We start from the raw sequence: 16,911 nt of genomic DNA, 5'->3' as shown, positions 1-16,911 counted from the left end.
GATTTAATGGGAGGAACCCACTGTGTGTATGTAAGTGTGCGTGTACATGCACATGTGGTTGTGCATATGTGCGCACATGTGCACATATGCTTATTTCAAGTCTTGCAGGTGAGAATATGAGACCCCAGGAGTCCTGCCTGTGGGCCATGGCTGGATTTAATTGGAATATCTCATTGGCCCCATGTGGCCTTGTTGTCAGTCTTCAGACTGTCCCTTGGCCCTTTATTTAAGAACTCTCTTGGGGCACCTGGGTGGCTCAGTCGGTTGGGCATCCGACTTCAGCTCAGGTCACGATCTCACAGTTCATGGGTTCGAGCCCTGCGTCAGGCTCTGTGCTGACAGCTAGCTCAGAGCCTGGAGCCTGCTTCCGATTCTGTGTCTCCCTCTCTCTCTGACCCTCCCCTGCTCATGCTGTCTCTCTTTCTTGCATAAATAAATAAACTTAAAAAATTAAAAAAAAAAAACTCTCTTTACATTCAAAGGTTCTGACATTGCTGCTGGAATCCAACAGTGCAAAAGACCTAGCCTGCCTGATTGCTGGGTACTACAGGCTGTTTGTTGACCCAGTTGCCTCCATTTTCCTCTGGCCAGGAAACAAACAACAGGTGCACCGGGTGTCTGCCGAAGAAGGTGAGGCTTGCTCCACTAAGGATGGCCCTTTTCACGGCCTTAAGGGAAGGGGGTGAATTGAGTTGAGGTGAGACTTCCACCCAAGTGGATGAGAGCTATTTTTCCATTTATTTCCTGGTAAACAGTTATCTTTCTAAAATCCTAAATGGAGAACCTTTTTCTATGTATTTGAGAGTCCCCGAAAGCCAAGATATGCTACTGAAAGTCCCCAGTTCCCCGTAACATTTCCAAAAATCGTCTCTAAAATCCACTGTATTTTGTCTTTATTTGCTGGCAAAAAAGATGTCATTCATTTATTCAGAAAGTAGAGATGACCTAGTTTTTTTATTCCATGTCTATGTGCTCTTCTGCATTTTCTTGAATTATAATAGAAATTCTCAACCTTACATGTTTAGGAAAAGGGGACACCTGGAGATAGAAAGAGTTGAAATCATATGCAAGGAATGAAGTAACGGAGGCCAGATGAGATGACCAGTCTCCCGGGCCAGCTCCCAGTTTGTATCAGGCTTTTGCTTTAGCACTATTGACGCAGCATTTTCCCACTGGTTTGCTGATAAATGTTGAAACACTCCCACTCTGGCTAATTTCAGGCTACCAACGTGAGGTCACTGAATGTGGAGATGGGACGAGATGCTCAGTAACATAACATTATATAGCACTTCTTCCATCTGGATCGAATACACATAAATAATCTTGAGAGATCAGATGACAGTAAGATTAAGTAAAAAAAATAATTAGGAAGTGAAGAGTTTTGGGTACTTGTTTTGCTGTTAATACAGTTTATGGGCAAGGGATGATACCTTAGGGTCTAATCAGGTAGACCATGCAGAGTGGGAGCAATTGTGAAGGTCTGGTGGTGGGAGGGACTGAGGTGATGATGTGTTGACGCTCTCTATAGTGGCTGGGGCATGTGAACCCTTCAGGGGGTGACCAGGCTGCTGAGAAGGGCTCAGGGACACACTATGAGGGGGTGACCAGGCTGCTGAGGGCGGATTGGGGGCCACACCATGAGAGGCCTTAGCCTGTGGGAGAGCTTAGCCTCTTCCCTGTAGGCAGAGGATGCTATCAGGGGGTTTAAGTAGTGTGTGATGTGATCAGAGAGAAGTTTTGAGAAAGATCATTCTGGAGGCGTATGGTGGAAGAGAGACTGGAGACCTGGCTAAACGCCCCCATCCTTCCAGCCGTGAATCCTTCCCAAATACCAGCAGCTAGCTGGGTTTTCACTGCCCTAAAAGCCCCATAGCACCAGGGGGGGGGGGTCCCTAAGGCCGGGCTTCAAAATGGTGCCAGCCTACCTGCCTCAGAATCCCACACAAAGTTGCTAAGAATACAGATTCTCGGCCCCTACTCCCTAGATATTTGACTCAGTATATCAGGGATAGGGCCAAGGATCTGTTTTATTTTTTAAATATGATTCCCCATCTGATTTTGCTGCCTAGACAGGACAGAGCTGGGTCTGAGGAGGGACTTAGCAACCTCGGGTGATGCTGCCCGTAGCAAAGTGAAATCCAGCCACATACCCTCCGTGCTGCCATGACCACATAGCTCTCCTCAGAAGTAACCCTGGCTCCATTACGCAGTTCAGGTAGATGTGAGAAAGAAGCCCCAATGTGTGGGGAGAACATAGAATCTGGAGGCCCACGGGTCCTGTGTCAGGCAGTAGAGCGTGATCTGGGCCGGTCACCCTGGAGAATGAGTGGACAGGCGGGGTAAGGTGGGAGGACATAGGCTTCTGCCAGTCCCTGACTATGACCCCCCCCACACACACACACAATGTCCCTTATTACAGGCTATGAATCCAGAGCGTGCAGCGACTCTGAGGAGTCCTCTGAAGTGGACTGCGTGCTGGAGCCTCTCTCTGACAGACACCTGCTGAAGCTGGGCCCCTGTAGACCGCTCATAAAAGAGGAGCAGCCTCCTGGAGACAGCCCCATGCCCGAGGTGGCCAGGAGGGGCCCGAGCATCTCCGGGGCCAGCAGCATGACGGACAGTGCCGAGTCCGAGGCATCCGACTCGGCTAACACTGAGAGCCGAGGCTGCAGGACCAGTGGCTCCAGTGAATCCATGGACGCCCTAGAAGAGGATGACTTGGACACTTGCTCTTCCAGCAAGTCTGGCTTCTTCCACTCAGGCTCGCCGGGACTCCCAGACGGTCTTGATTCCAACAGCCAAGAGGAGAGAAGCAGGATTGAAACCAGTGGCTTCCTTTGTCTCCTGGACCTGGCCCAGAGAGCCAGCCCTCTGTGCCAGAAGGCTGAGTTTTCTGAGAGTCCCACTCCTGAACCTTTCAGCTGGGGACCAGAACTGAGTGCAGTCAGGCTGGACCCCAGGCTGTATGAGGGCGGCCAGGCAGACTACTATAGCCTGTGCTCCAGCGTTTCCCTGGCCAGCCACCAGAGCGACAGCTCAGAGAGCACAGCCTCCCGGCAGGGTGGGGGGCTGCCAGCCTGGACCGAGGCCCAGCCCAGCTCCACTCTGGAAGCCCTGGCCCCACACCTGCCGCTGGCCTTTGAGGATGGCAGCTCAGATGAGGAATACTATGACGCAGCCGACAAGCTCACACCCCCAGACGCCCTCTCAGGTGAGCCCTCCCCAGCAGGTCTGTAGACTCCAGGCGGTTCCGGAAAGCTCAGCAGGGGCAGGGACCAAACGTGAAGCACGGTCCCTGTCCTTGTTTGAGAAGGGCCCCCTAGGCCCAGGGGACCAAATTATAAGTGTCATAACTTCAAGTCAGGGGTACCAGGGAAGTTCAGGGAACTGTGGGCGAGCAGAGATGGGAGGCACCAGTTCAACAGTGGGAATCAGGAAAGGCTTTCCAGAAGGGGTGGCAAATGTCCTGGGCCTTGTGAGATGGACAGAATTTACATCGAAAAGGGTTTGACAGGAGTGCTCAGCAGAGGCAAGTGGCTGTGTCATGATGCACCCTGACTCTGTATCAAACAGGGCTTTGAAGTAAGAGGAACCTGATAGGCTCTTGGTGGCCCCTTAAGGGACTCAGATGTAAGAAAAAGCAGGGGATCTGTTGGTCATGTTTCTTTCCAGTTCCTCATCCTTCCCGCCACGAAGAGCATGGGGTGACCTTCCACATAGAGTGACTTCCTGAGTTGACGTGAGATCCTTACAGGACACTTCCACACACACGTACACATACACACAGTTGCACATGCTATATACTGAAGTGAAAAAAATGGAAAATAGCACGCAGACACTGATAGTGAGCCACTAGCAGCTGGGGAAGCTGCAGCTCTTTTATTTCTGGTGCAGCCCTTTCCTGTTACTCCCTGCCCTCCAGTGCTTTCCGGTTGCTTATGGAAGAAAGGCCAGCTCCTTAGCAGCCCCTGTCAGGCCCCTCAAGGTCCTCTGTGACATGGCCTCTTTCTGCACACTTGCCACGCAGACCTCCTTACTGTTCTTTAAAAGTACCAAGTTCTTTCCTACCTCTGGCCTTTGCACGTGCTGCTCCTTCCACCTGAAACATTCCTTGCCCTGATCTTTGGCGACAAATGCCTACCCATCTGTCAGGCCCCACTTGGAAACTCACTTCCTCCTGGAAACGTTAACCAGACTGCGCCAAGAATGGGGCAGCTTTCACGTGTTTTCATAGCACCCTGGGTGCCTCCTGCCTGCACTTAGCACTGCTTGTAACTGTATATTTATTTGTGTGACTTTTGTGATGTTTCCCATCTTTATTAAACCAAGAACTCCTCAGAGTATAGGGACTGTGTTGCACACTCACCCATGTCTCCTCCGCACATAGTGCCTGGTGGTTTTGCTAAATGAGTGAATGAATACATTCTCTACCATCTACCCTGAATTCGTTAATTGGCTGTGCCTGTAAAGAAGGAGAAACTTATGAGAAGATTCGCACTGTTCTCCAAAGAACCCAGCCCACGGCCATCCATGCCCCCAGCTTTGCCCAGCTGGGCCAGCCATTGTGCAGGGTTCAAGATGGGAGCACAGCAGAAACCATCAGTCAAGGCCTTCCCTTACAGGAATCTTAGCCAGGGAAATAAAGTCCATACTGGATATTCCCTTTTTTCATAAGGAGCCAATAAGATGCTGGGGAGAGAGTCCTGAGCCTGGGTTCTGGTCTGGTCCCTGACTCACTGTGGGAGTCTCTCCCTTTTTAGGCCTCAGAAATGCCCTTGGTGAGTGGCTGTAGGTAGCCGAGGGCAGCAGCTCCAAAACATGGGTGGGCATCATAATTACTCAAGGGACCTGGTTTAAATACCCTAGCTTCTTAGGTGGTAGCCTCTGAGATTCTGACTAAAAAGGCCTGAAGAGCAGTCTAGAGGTGATAAGGTTTTGAATAAGACGTAGCCATACTGGAAATAACTTCTCTGAGGATAAGACCACTGGTCTGAGGATAAACACTGATTCTCAAGTGCTTCTCAATGTACCTGATTCCTTCTGGCTGACTCCCCAGACTTCATCACAAAGTGCTTCTCTCCTCAGAAGGGCCCATCCTGGGGGTGCCTGGGTGGCTCAGTAGGTTGAGCGTCTCACTTTGGCTCAGGTCATGATCTCACGGTTCGTGGGTTCAAGCCCTGCATTGGGCTCTGTGCTGACAGCTAGCTCAGAGCCTGGAGCCTGTCTTTGGATTCTGTGTCTCCCTCTCTCTGTGACCCTCCCCTGCTCATGCTATCTCTCTCAGAAATAAATAAAAACATTAAAAAAATTTTTAAAAATAAATGAAAGAAACATTAAAAAAAAAAAAAGAAATGTCCATCCTGGTATGCACAAAACCCCTCATACTTGAGACTGAGTCATGACACTTTTTCTCAAGAGAAAGCTCCTTCAGAATCCTCACACAAGAACATCAGTGGTGGTAGGAGCTCCTGTCACTGAACCACTGTTAGCACAGGCCTTGTTCGGGGAGCTTGGTAAGCACCAGTGCATCGAATCAGCACCGTAGGGCAGTGCTGACTGCTACCGCTGCTCCTGTCAGACTTGGGTTGTCATAAGCACAAAGCAAGAGTGTTAGAAGGATGTCAGATCGCTTATAGAATTGCTAGCAAAGGTGAAGAGCCGGTTTAGACACAGGTGGTAACCAGGCCCGGAGACTGGGTGACAGGACTTCTCACCATGTCTTCATTGTCAGGATCCTGTGGCTGCAAAGGATGGGCTCTGTTTTGATTATTATTATTTTAAAAATAAATATGCTTGTGAAATTCTAGGAAATTTTGCGTCTGACTCTCAAGGTCATAAATCTGGCTTCTTGGCTGCTTGCGCATAGGGCACATTCATGAAGAGTTCCAGCAGACAGTAACCTTTGGGGAGATTTTGCGCCCTGAAAGGAAGTTGGGGTACTGTGACCCAAAGACAATAAACTGCATTGTGGGCAACAAAGAACCAAAAATTGTCTCCTGCCATTATTATCCCATTCTGTTAGATGAGCAAATTGAGGAGATAAAGATTTAATATGCCCAAGGTTACCCAGTCCAGCCAGGATCCAAACCCAGGCAACCCTGAGTCCTGGGCCCAACCTCTGTAAGTCTCTTTATTTTTCTGCTTTTCACGTACTCTTTCCGTTCTTGATTCTCAGGGCCCCGAGCTATGTCTGCCGCAGAGCCCAGTGCCACAAGCCTGCAGCACAAGGCTAGCACTTGCATCCGTGGGGACAGCCTGAATCCTGGGCCAGATGGAAGAGAACCAAGCAGAAAGGGAGGGGTGAAGAAGTATGCCAAGACTCTGAGAAAAAGAAGGTCTTTCCTACAGACCGACTACACTTGTCAGGTGTCCTTTCCTCTGGTGCCATCAGCCTCCCTAGAGAGCGTGGACGACGTGTGCTACTATGACAGGGAGCCCTATCTGGCCCTCGGGGCACCCTCCCCAACTGTGTCCTCTCTGCAGGACATGCAAGGTGAGCCTGGCCTCCTGGAGACCAAGGCCCTGGGGCTGCTGGGTCCCTTAAGGAAGACCCAGAGCAAAAACCCAGCCTCCCGGGTCATGGAGATGGAGCCCGAGACCATGGAAACCAAGTCAGTCGTCGACTCTCGAGTGTCTTCTATTTCTGCCATTCGCCTCCGGATTGACCCCAACCATAGAGAGAGTTCTGGGGTTGCCCCCCTGAGTGCCACTGTTGCCAGTTCCCCAGCAAGCACCCCTCCCTGTTCCAACCCAGGCTCATCTGGCCTAGATGCTGCTCGGGCAGAGCCTTCCGGTTCCTTGTCTCCCCTTCAACACTCGGATGGCAGTGTCCCCAAAGAACTCACCCTAGAACTTGGGGACAGCAACTCTTCCCTCTCCAGTGTTGACCCAAACCCAGATAGAGTCTGCGTGACCATCAGCCCAGGGCCACGTCTTGTCTCTCAAGCAGACACCCTAGGGGTGGGAGGGGTCCAACTGGAAACAGGACTGGGATCTTTGTTTACAAATCCTATGCAAGAAACTGCCCCCAAACACACAGAGCCTTTGTTGTCTCCTGCAGTCAGGCCAGGAAGTGGCGAATGTGGGATAAATTCAGGAGAGAAGATGGCTCCTCTCCCTCCAGAAGAGGGACAAGAAGGACACCTATCCCCGGGACACAATGGAGAAGTTACAGACAAAAATGGCATCAGTTTGTTTTGTGGTGAATCTGGGAAAGATGCAAGTGACTCCAAGAGAGACCTGTCGAATGCCGTGCCACAGACTATTGGTGTCAGTGCTCTGGCTGGTGGAATGGTAGCCTCCCTCTCCTTGAAGACTCCTGTAACAGGAACTGAGCAGATCCTGCCACATTCCCCTACGGGCCCCAAAGGACAAAGCAGAGAAACCCCAGACCAAGCCTGCGAGGCCCAAGAGCAAAAACTATTGGAAGAGCTGGATTTAGACCCTGATTTCTTGCTTGGGGACCAGACCATTCCATCAGCTGTCCCTCTGGAGGGGGTCACGGCAGAGCCACTTAACCACGTGATAGGGGAAGACACAGCCTCTAGGGATACTCCTCAGCAGATCTGTTTTAATCCAGGTCCTTCTCTGCCAACTCCACTACCGTGTCCCCCAAAGGAGCCCCACTTAGAAGGTTCAAACCATTGTTCACTGTCAGAAAACAAAGACAAAAGCCCTAGCGTCTGCCTTCCTGCTGAGAAGTCTTTCCTGTGCTTTGCCCCAGATGGCCAACCTAAAGTTTCTGCCAGTCTCAGGATGACCACATCTTTGGGGTTTGTGGGTGTGCATGAGGCAATGGCCCCCAGAATTGGGACGGAGCAGTGCAGCTGCCAGTTCTCCTATGCCACATGCTTCCATGGCCTGCAGCCAGAGGCAGAGGAAGAAGACAGGGACGCGGAAGGACACCCCACTGCCCCCCTCACCTCGCCGCCCTCTGCAGGAAGCCGGCTGGCCCTACCCTGGAGGCCCGCCCGGGCCCACAGCTGCAGTGCCGAGCCCCTGTCGAGGAACAGCCACATCTGGCCAGAGTACTGCTCCAGGGCCCTGAGACAGCTGAAGGCTGTCCCTGCCAGCACCCCGGAGGGCTTTATCCAACTCACAGAGAGCTTACTGGAATTACAAGATATTTTAGAAGCTTCCTGGGGGAATGGGAACAAACATCCCCCAGAGAAGTGCACCTGGCACTTTTCGGAAAGCCGCAGCCGCCTCTGCATGGGTTCCCAGAAGCTCCTGGCGAGCTGTCAACATGTGATCAGAATGGACCAGTCTCCCGAAGAGATGCAGGGCGCCGTGCGGGACACCTTCCAGCACCTGGTCCAGCTGGCCGGCCTGTGCTTCCAGTTCACAGACTGCAGCCGCTGCTCCACTCGGCACAGGGAAGCAGCAGGGGACCTGAGGGACGTGGTGTGCGCCTACCAGCAGTTCGTAGAGGCTGCTAGGCTGACCTGCGAGAGAGGCTACCATGACCTGAGTGTGAAACTCTTGGCCCGTCAGTGCACGGCTCTCACGGCTGCCGTGTTTTGTTTGACCCAGAAGTTCCGGGCATCCACCGCCCTGTGAGCAGGCGGGTCGCCCAGGCCCCTGCCTTGCCCTGGGGGGCACTTCCTTGAGAAGCCCCTCCACTCCTCCAGCACCCCTCCAAAATGTTTACTAGAGTATTCAAATAAACTGCTGCTTAATCCTGGCCTCGTCATACAGAGTGATGATAAGTTTGGTTCAAAAGCTTTCACTCATATTCATTCAACAAACATTTCACTGGATACCTCCTCTGAGTCAGGCCATGTGCTAGGAACTTAGGATAGAAAGGTGAATTAGACAAGTCCTCACCGCTGGTTAGGATGCTCACAGACCCTCTGTGGGGGGGGGGGGGGCGCGCGGGAGGGAATGCAGATAAGTAGCATGCTGTCAGTAAACTGCCCTAATCGTTTACCCTGGGGATGAGGAAGCAAGAGGAATTTACAGACTGGCCGAGGATGACAGTGATGAGGGAGGAAGGTGGGGATCACTGAAAAATGGTCTTGACTTCTCATATCGCACTGATTTGGCAATAACCATCACAAATAGGAGTGAATACACATGATATTTGATCGATTTTACCTTCACAAGGTTTGGTTTGCAGCACCTGCACCAGCAGGCCTGGTATTCTTGGCTGCCTCGCTATGACAAGCAGAGGTTGCCACTAGGTGGCAGTAAGTTCCTTAGTTGCCTGGTGACCCACATCCAGGCGTGGGTGGCTCTATGCTTTATCTCAAATTGACTGAATGCTGCGTCCTTTTTCTCTTGTAAATACCTGAAAAGACAAACATTAAAGCCCTGAATTCGATTTGCCTTTTTAAGAATAATATTAGAAGGAGAGAAATATATTTAGTACCTTTCTCACTAATCCCAATTAAACCAGTTAATTCCAGTTAATCCTAGTGGGACGTTGGACAAGCTACTTAGCCCCAGGGCTTTGTTTTTCTCTACTCTAAATATTAATAGTTCCTGCTTTGTAGGGTAGAAATCTAATAAATAATCTAGTAAATACTCAGTAAAATTCAGTAATAATCCCCAAACTTTATGGATGCCTCTCCTAGTGTGAAACCATTTCCTACATTTTGTTTTCAGACTCCAGGAAAACTGATCTCAAGATACCTCTGGGATGTCTTTTTTCCCCTGGCTTCTCTGTCTAGGCCTTAGACAGTCGCCTTGAACTATTGGAGGTCATTCAAGGGGTCCCTTTGTCCCTCTGGTACTCCTGATCAGTTGTGCGTCTGCACTGGCCTCCTAATTCCTCTCCTTCACCCAGAAAAAGGAGGGGCAAGATGAATGTGTTATGTACCCAAACCCTTGGCGATCAGAGGAAAGCAATATTTTGGGAGAAGAGAAGATGTCTTTCTCACCCCTTGTTACCAGTTATTTGTTAACTAACCAATTAAGCAGTACTTGTGCCAGGAAAAGACTTATTTTCTTAGTTGTTTTTCATAGAATATTTTGAATAAAATTTATATAAGGCTCTTGAACATAGATTTGAAGTGATTTTGTGGCCATGAATAATAGGAAAAATAGGACACTAAAATAATAAAAATTGTATGATGTTAAACAGGACTTGAACACTTTTACCAACAGAAAGCTCTGAAGAGCTATGTAGTTTATCTGCATGAGCATAATCTGTATGTTTGCAAGTTAAAGGAAGGAGCTCAACTTAAGGACTTCAACTTAACCAGAGCTGGAATCCTGGCAATGTTATTCTAGGCACTGCTCTGGGCCTCAGTTTCCCCAACCGACAAAAGGAAATATTACTAATCTCATTTAGTGAGGGCCCACAGTGTGCCAGATGCCTTACTTAGATACCTCGAATACATTTTCTTATCCATGAGGACAAAACCCCAAACTAGAGATTGTTATGTAATACACATTTGGCATATTGTGAGAAATAATCATGCAAGGTGGGAAGAAGACTGTGAAGCCTCTGGCACAGGCATTCAAATGTTTACGTCTGTCTGTCTTTGCTTCCTCTCTCCTCAAATCCATGAACTTTCTTGGGTTGCTACTGTATGGAGTTAGTATTTTGCTCTGCAGTTCCCATGAAGAGTACTCATCCCAGAAGTTCCAGGAAATCCCTCACTGCTTGTTGAGAAGTTAAAATGAGGGGTGGGAATGGGTCTGGTTCTGTTTAGCACTTTTTGTGAGATACACAGACCCCTACATGAATAGGCAGAATGGGATACAATGCAAGAGCTAACTGTTTAATGACTAAGAAACTACCAGACGTTTACACTCCTCCTTCCTTTTCCTGCTCACCATAATATTGGCTGATCCGTTTCTTTAGACAAACATTTGTTACACCCATTGCAGATGATGCCTGATGTGGGATTATGGATGTGATGTAAATAACTGGATAAGAATCCTGTCTTCAAGAGCTCCTGGTCTAAGAGATAAGATGACATATAAAGATACAGACCTACAAATAGAAGGCATGGTCTGCTCAGGGCAACCAAAGAGGACAGATAAGGTGCTATGAGAACTCAAAGGACAGAAGTCATTTTTTGGTTGGGGACAGAGTGATGATCATGGAAGGCTTCCTGTAGGAGGCAGCATTAATTAGAAGTAGCTACAGAGCATCAGGTCCTAGATTTGGTAGATAGGAAGGTAAGTTTTGGATGTGTTAAGAAAGAAGAAAAATCACTCATTAGGTGATTCTGTCAATACAAATTTAGTGTGCGGTGGCACTGGGAATTAAATCATCAACATGATACATGTTCCCTCAGAAACTTAGTAGGAAAGACACAGAAATAAAAGATGACTGACTGATAGGTCATATAAAGAAATGAAGAGTGCTAAGATAGAAATAGGATGAGCCAGTCTTACCTGGGTGATCAGTAAAGGTCTCTCTGAAGAGGAAAGGTTCAAGCTGAAGCTGAAAGGGGAGGAAGGAGCCAGCCATGGAAAAAGTGAGAGGAAAGGGAACAGTATCTGCAAAAGTCTTTGGTATATTTGAAGCATTTCAGGAAGACAGGTGTGACCAGAACACAGCAAGCCACAGGAAAAGTTATAGGATGAGTTTAGAGGGGCGGCCAGGAACCAGGTGGGGAAGGCCTCGGGAAGGTTAGAGTTCACGTCCAAATACAATGGAAGCACTAGGGTTTGAAACAGGGGAGACACATAATCACCTGGCAAACGGATGTCTGCTGCGTGGTGGGAATGGAGGTTGGGGAGAGGGGTCAGTCAGACCAGCTAGGAGGGCTTTTCTGTGGGGTTGGCCATGGGCTCATTCAAAGGTGCAGACACACACAAGAGCAGTGGCAGGGAGAGAGGAAAGGTATCCAGTTTGGCTGAGGGCACAGTGTAGGGACTGGTAGGTGTGGTGGGAGCCACCGAAGATCCTTTGAGCCACTCTGCGTGCCCTGCTGATTGGGAAGCCAACACCAGCGTCTGAGCAGAGAAGAGGTGTTAGAGCTGGGATTCAGGAAAAAGCCTTCTGGGGGATAAAGAATGTTTACTTTTAACATTTAAAATTGCTCCAGTAGCAGAGAAAGGATGGACTGAAGGATTAGGGACGGGGTGGGGGTGCTGGAGGAGCTATGAAAAGAAAAGTCCAGAGAGGGAAACAGTGTGGGGCCAAGGAGGGGTCCAACATGGCTGTGGTTTCTCGGGTGGGAGATATTTCAGGCTCATTCATGCTAGGGTCTCTATAGCAGGAATAAAGGGAAGAGTAAAGAGTGGCTGCTAGTTTTTATCAGGCCAAGGCTTGGACAAGTCTCTTCAGGTCTCTGAGCCTCGCTTTCCCCCTGGATCTGTAAGGGGAGATGGAGAAGGGAGAGTGGCCGGAGGCTAGACTCACGTGTTAAGGGTCCAGGCCCAGATATCCTCTATTGTCTGCCTAGACGTCAGGTGGTGGTGAGGGCAGCTGTGTGCTTAGGGAAGCCTGTGTCAGTCAGTTCGTGGGCTCTGCTGGTTGTAGGGGGTCCCAAGGGAAGGCAAGACCCCCATGTTGTGAGATGGGGGGTGGTTCAAGCCTGGTTTTAGTCCCTTTCCCAATGTCCAGCCCTTGACAACCATCAAAGCCCTGGGTTGCCTGCCGCAGTCCTGCGAAACCGGCGAGCGGCAGGGATCGTAATCCCCATCTCACAGCCGAGGAAACAGGCTCAGACAGGCGCAGCAACACCTGGGCGGTAGGCAGCTCCCTACTGCCAGCGCGGGTGGAAGGCAAAGCCTCCCACTGGCTCCCGCACACCAAGCTGCCAGGCTGAAAACCACAACTCCCAGAATGCCATTTGGAGGGGAGGAGGGGCAGGAACCGGAAGCTAGGTCGGAGGCGGGGCCTGATATGCGCCGCCGGGGCTGCGCGAGGTGAGGGGTTCAGGTACGCCCGGGCCCTTTGGGGTGCGGACGTGGGGCCGAAGGGGTTTGGCGCGGGACTGCCGCCTGGTTCGTAGGTGGGACAGATGCCGGGAAGCGACCCTCAATAGTCGTGTGGCCTGGTGTCCTCCACCTTCTTGGTGCTTTCCCTTTCTGCTACCGCGCGCACTAGCAGGCTGTGGGCCAGACGGGGCCCACGGGCGGGGTGCTCTCCGGCCTGGGGTGTTGGTGTTCTCGTGCTGAAGGTGCCAGAGGACTGGAGCCTGGTTCGGTGGACTAAAACTTAAGAAAATGAGAGAAGCGAACGTGCAAACAGAGGCTGGCCCATCCCTCAGCGCCCAGCGACATGCTCTTCAGGTGGGATTTGGGTTAGAAAAGATCTGCGGCTTCTGTCAACTCAGAGATGGGAGTGGGTGGAGAATTTATTAAATCAGCAAGTGTTTATTGAGCGTCTGTTATGTACCAAGCCCTTTTCTAGGCGTATGGGATAGAGTAGTGGACAAGGCAAACAGAACACCTGCTTACATTATAGTAATGGGGAAGTTCAGACAAAAAGTAAGGAAAACGTGTGCCATGCTGGGCAGTGATACCAGAATAAAGTGAAGCAGGTAGTCATATAGTTAACTAGGGGAAGGGCATTGGAGGTAGACAGGACAGCAAGTGCAAAGGCTCTGAGGTGGGAACATCCTTAGTATGTTAGGAGCAGCAAGTAGACCAGAAAGTGCAGAGGACGCTAGATGGGGGAAGTGGATCGTAATGAGGAGTATAGGCCCTTGTAAGGATTTCGGTTATGTACTGTAAGTGAAATGGAGAACGCTGCATAGTTCTGAGCAGAAGGGTAACATAATCATGAAACATTTAGGATTTTTGTGTTCTGCAAGCCTCAGTAGTGAATACTGGGGGAGCGCACCTGAATTCTTTATCCTTTCTTCCCTGAAAGGGCGTATAATGTAGTGGGGAAACAGACCCAACTCTCAGTCAAGGCTGTTAATTGGAGCCCCCTGGAGGCAGAATGGACATCATTCCCAAATCCTCAGCATGTAACTCTTTGTTAAATGATTGAATAATTAATTGAATAATTCCAGTACTTGGCACTGGACCTGCAACGGATGCTCAGAAAACATTTTTTAATGAAAGGAAATGCTAAATCTGGGCATAATGTCTCACATAGATTAAGAAGATTTATTCTTCTGTGATACCCAATTTCAAGTTTGCTTTCTGAGGAGCACTAGATTGCAAGGCTCTATTTGCTGAGTATTTACGGAGCTTCCATTTTGTGCCAGGCCTTGTGCTGGCCACGGAAGATACAAAGATGAAAACGATGTGGTCCGTGCCCAATCTGCTATACCGCAGACTCTTTGGTAGTGGTTGGAATTGCCTTCATTTGATTTTCAATATTGCTGTATCCCAAGTTCCTGATCTGAAAAGCATCCTTGGAACTATAGGAACTTGGAGAGGTCTGAGATACAATGAGGGGACTAGGAAGAAGGGAATGGGGGTGGTAGTGGTAAAATTAATTCCGTTCAACAAACATTTATTCAAACACTGCTATTTGCAAGGTTCTATACTGTGAGCTCTTACAGTATTTACGTAAAATGTAAGTATACAGCCCCTACTGCAAAGGAATGCAGTTTGATGGGAGAGAAAACATGAGCACAGACCTTCCAGTTTTCTAAACAGCAGTGGAAAACTCAGCAGCCCCTCCAGCTACTCCAACCCTAGCTCTCTTTTCTTCTGCTCAGCCAGACTTCTCCAATGAGACATCTGCATTCATTGCCGCTTAGTTGTTCCCCTAAAGGGTCTGGCAAAGAGGAGGAACTCCATGCATATTTATTGACTGAATGAATGGACAAACAGATAAGAATACAAAATGCTGTGGAGTGCGGAGGAAGGAAAGCACATGGCTGTTAACAAACTGGCATTCGTTTAACAAGTTGGTGTTTTCTCACCCTAATAAAATGAGGTTGTTAGGTATTGGACCAGTTTATCTTAAAGTTTTCATTTTTCTTTTTTTTTTCTTTTTTTTAATGTTTTATTTTATTTCTGAGAGAGAGAGAGAGAGAGAGAGAGAGCATGAGCAGGGGAGGGTCAGAGAGAGAGGGAGTCACAGACTCTGAAACAGGCTCCAGGCTCTGAGCTGGCAGTCAGCACACAGCCCGACGCGGGGCTCGAACCCACGAACTGCGAGATCATGACCTAAGCGAAAGTCGGACGCTTAACCGACTAAGCCACCCAGGCGCCCCTCATTTTTCTTTTTTTGAATGCATAAATGCAGAAAAATGCAAATGGCTCTGATGATTGGCACAACAAAACTTGTTTTAGTCATCTAAAGGGACGGATATAATGGGACTGGCTGTCTTTTCTTAAAGATATTTATAATCAACATTGCCATTCGTATGTGAACAGTGCAGTGCTTCTGAAACGCTTAAGAATAACTTGATCTTTTCCTCAGTTTTCTAGAAATAATGTGTACACTACTAAATTTTGTGCATGCCATAAATTCATAGTGACACAGTGAATGGCATAAATAAATATATTAAACTTTGTACTGAGTATTAAAGAAAGGATTTCTGAGCACAAGTAAACTTTAGCCTGTGCGGGAAAATGAACACACATTTCTAATCTGTAATTTTGAAAATCTAGGATGTGATTCACTTGGCCATCTAAAGGAATATATCGGGTGGTCACATGTTTATATGATGTGTGGTGAATACCCCCAAAACTGCTCAGAAGACTTACTTTTTTAGAGAGCCTAAAAGAACAGGACTAGAAGGGATTGTACAGCCTGTATTTCATGAGTAGTTACTCCATGAGTCTAGTTCTTGCAACAGCCCTGGGATGTAGTATTATCCCATCTCATAGAACCAATGACAAAAAGGTAAGTGCTTTGGCTGCTCTCCCACTGCTCACAGGGAGCAGGCTGGGAAGCATGGCTAACTCCTGAGACTGCTGTGTTTCCACTACAACAGCCTATTATGTCTCAAAGAAAAACAACTAAACTTTGGCCTCATTTTTGAGCAATTGATGGAGTATAAAAAAACAGTATGAGCTCAACACTAGAAATGTTCGCTGGGAACAGGAGTCAGAGCGTTAGAGAACAAAGCATAATCCTCAGACACTACTCGTTTCTGTAGCGGGTAATATTTATACAGTTAATGTAAAGTTTATTGGTTTACAAATTTTAGCAGCAACCAAGGGAATAGACAGAGCCCAAAAGGGTTAATGTTGATGACATATCACAATGTAGAACCTGTCTTGAATATGTAAAATTAAAGCCTCAGCTTACCAAAATTGCAATTAAAGGAGGGAGAGAGAGAGAAGGAAAGATGAGAATGTTTATTTTCAGAGCCTAACCTTAAGGAGTCAAAGAATAATACATAAGATTGTCAAATAAGATAGAAATTTAAAGGATACTCTTTTTTAAAAATAGTTTATTGTCAAATTGGTTTCCATATAACACCCAATGCTCGTCCCAACAAGTGCCCTCAGCCATGCCCATCATCCCCCTACCCCTCTCCCCCACCCCCTTCAGCCCTCAGTTTGTTCTCAGCATTCAAGAGTCTCTCATGGTTTGCCTCTCTTCCTCTCCCCAACTATTTTTCCCTTTCTCCTCTTCCATGGTCCTCTGTTAAGTTCCTCCTAATCCACCTATACATGCAAACATATGGTATCTGTCCTTCTCTGCCTGACTTATTTCGCTCAGCATAACACCCTCAAGTTCCATCCATGTTGCTACACATGGCCAGATTTCATTCTTTCTCATTGCCATGTAGTATTCCATTGTATAGATAAACCACATCTTCTTGATCCATTTGTCAGTTGATGGACACTTAGGCCCTTTCCATGATTTGGCTGTTGTTGAGATTGCTGCTGTGAACATTGGGGTCCATGTGCCCCTATGCATCAGCATTTCCGTATCCCTTGGGTAAATTCCTAGCAGTGCTATTGCTGGGTCATAGGGGAGTTCTACTGTTAATTTTTTGAGGAACCTCCACACTGTTTCCCAGAGGGGCTGCACCCGTTTACATTCCCACCAACAGTGTAGGAGGGTGCCCATTTCTCCACATCCTT

General features: G+C 48.5%; 2 protein-coding genes and 1 long non-coding RNA gene across 9 annotated transcripts in view; 2 read left to right on the top strand and 1 right to left on the bottom strand.

Annotated features, from left to right (window-relative positions):
* Positions 1–8,665, top strand: part of FRMPD1 (FERM and PDZ domain containing 1) — a 51,107-nt gene extending 42,442 nt beyond the window's left edge. Inside the window, exons 13-15 of the mRNA XM_039234826.1 lie at positions 483–630; positions 2,420–3,211; positions 6,176–8,665. Of these exons, the coding sequence (XP_039090757.1) occupies positions 483–630; positions 2,420–3,211; positions 6,176–8,559 (3,324 nt within the window). The 3' untranslated portion in view covers positions 8,560–8,665. The remainder of the gene's footprint in view (positions 1–482; positions 631–2,419; positions 3,212–6,175) is intronic.
* A 527-nt stretch (positions 8,666–9,192) lies between these two features.
* LOC120233516 lies at positions 9,193–12,784 on the bottom strand. Its single transcript, XR_005528841.1, has 3 exons — positions 12,647–12,784; positions 10,783–10,909; positions 9,193–9,289 (listed from the first exon to the last, which is right to left on the bottom strand). It is a non-coding gene; the product is annotated as an uncharacterized LOC120233516 (long non-coding RNA).
* A 1-nt stretch (position 12,785) lies between these two features.
* The window catches only part of TRMT10B (tRNA methyltransferase 10B), a 27,841-nt gene continuing 23,715 nt past the window's right edge, over positions 12,786–16,911 (top strand). The window contains exon 1 of one of the 7 annotated variants that reach the window (XM_039234817.1): positions 12,786–12,844. Coding sequence is in view for 2 of the 7 variants with exons in the window: in XM_039234823.1 (XP_039090754.1) it covers positions 13,132–13,197 (66 nt within the window). In the remaining 5 variants the exon portion in view is untranslated. Of the gene's footprint in view, positions 12,845–12,867; positions 13,198–16,911 lie in introns of those variants that run through there. The other 6 variants (XM_039234818.1, XM_039234821.1, XM_039234820.1 and 3 more) reach the window with 6 other exon arrangements.

Source organism: Hyaena hyaena, unplaced genomic scaffold, assembly GCF_003009895.1.
Source record: "Hyaena hyaena isolate Hyena2069 unplaced genomic scaffold, ASM300989v1 scaffold_93, whole genome shotgun sequence".
Lineage (NCBI taxonomy): Eukaryota > Metazoa > Chordata > Mammalia > Carnivora > Hyaenidae > Hyaena > Hyaena hyaena.
Note: the sequence above shows the minus strand (reverse complement) of the source record. Positions and strands in the feature narration are given on the sequence as shown.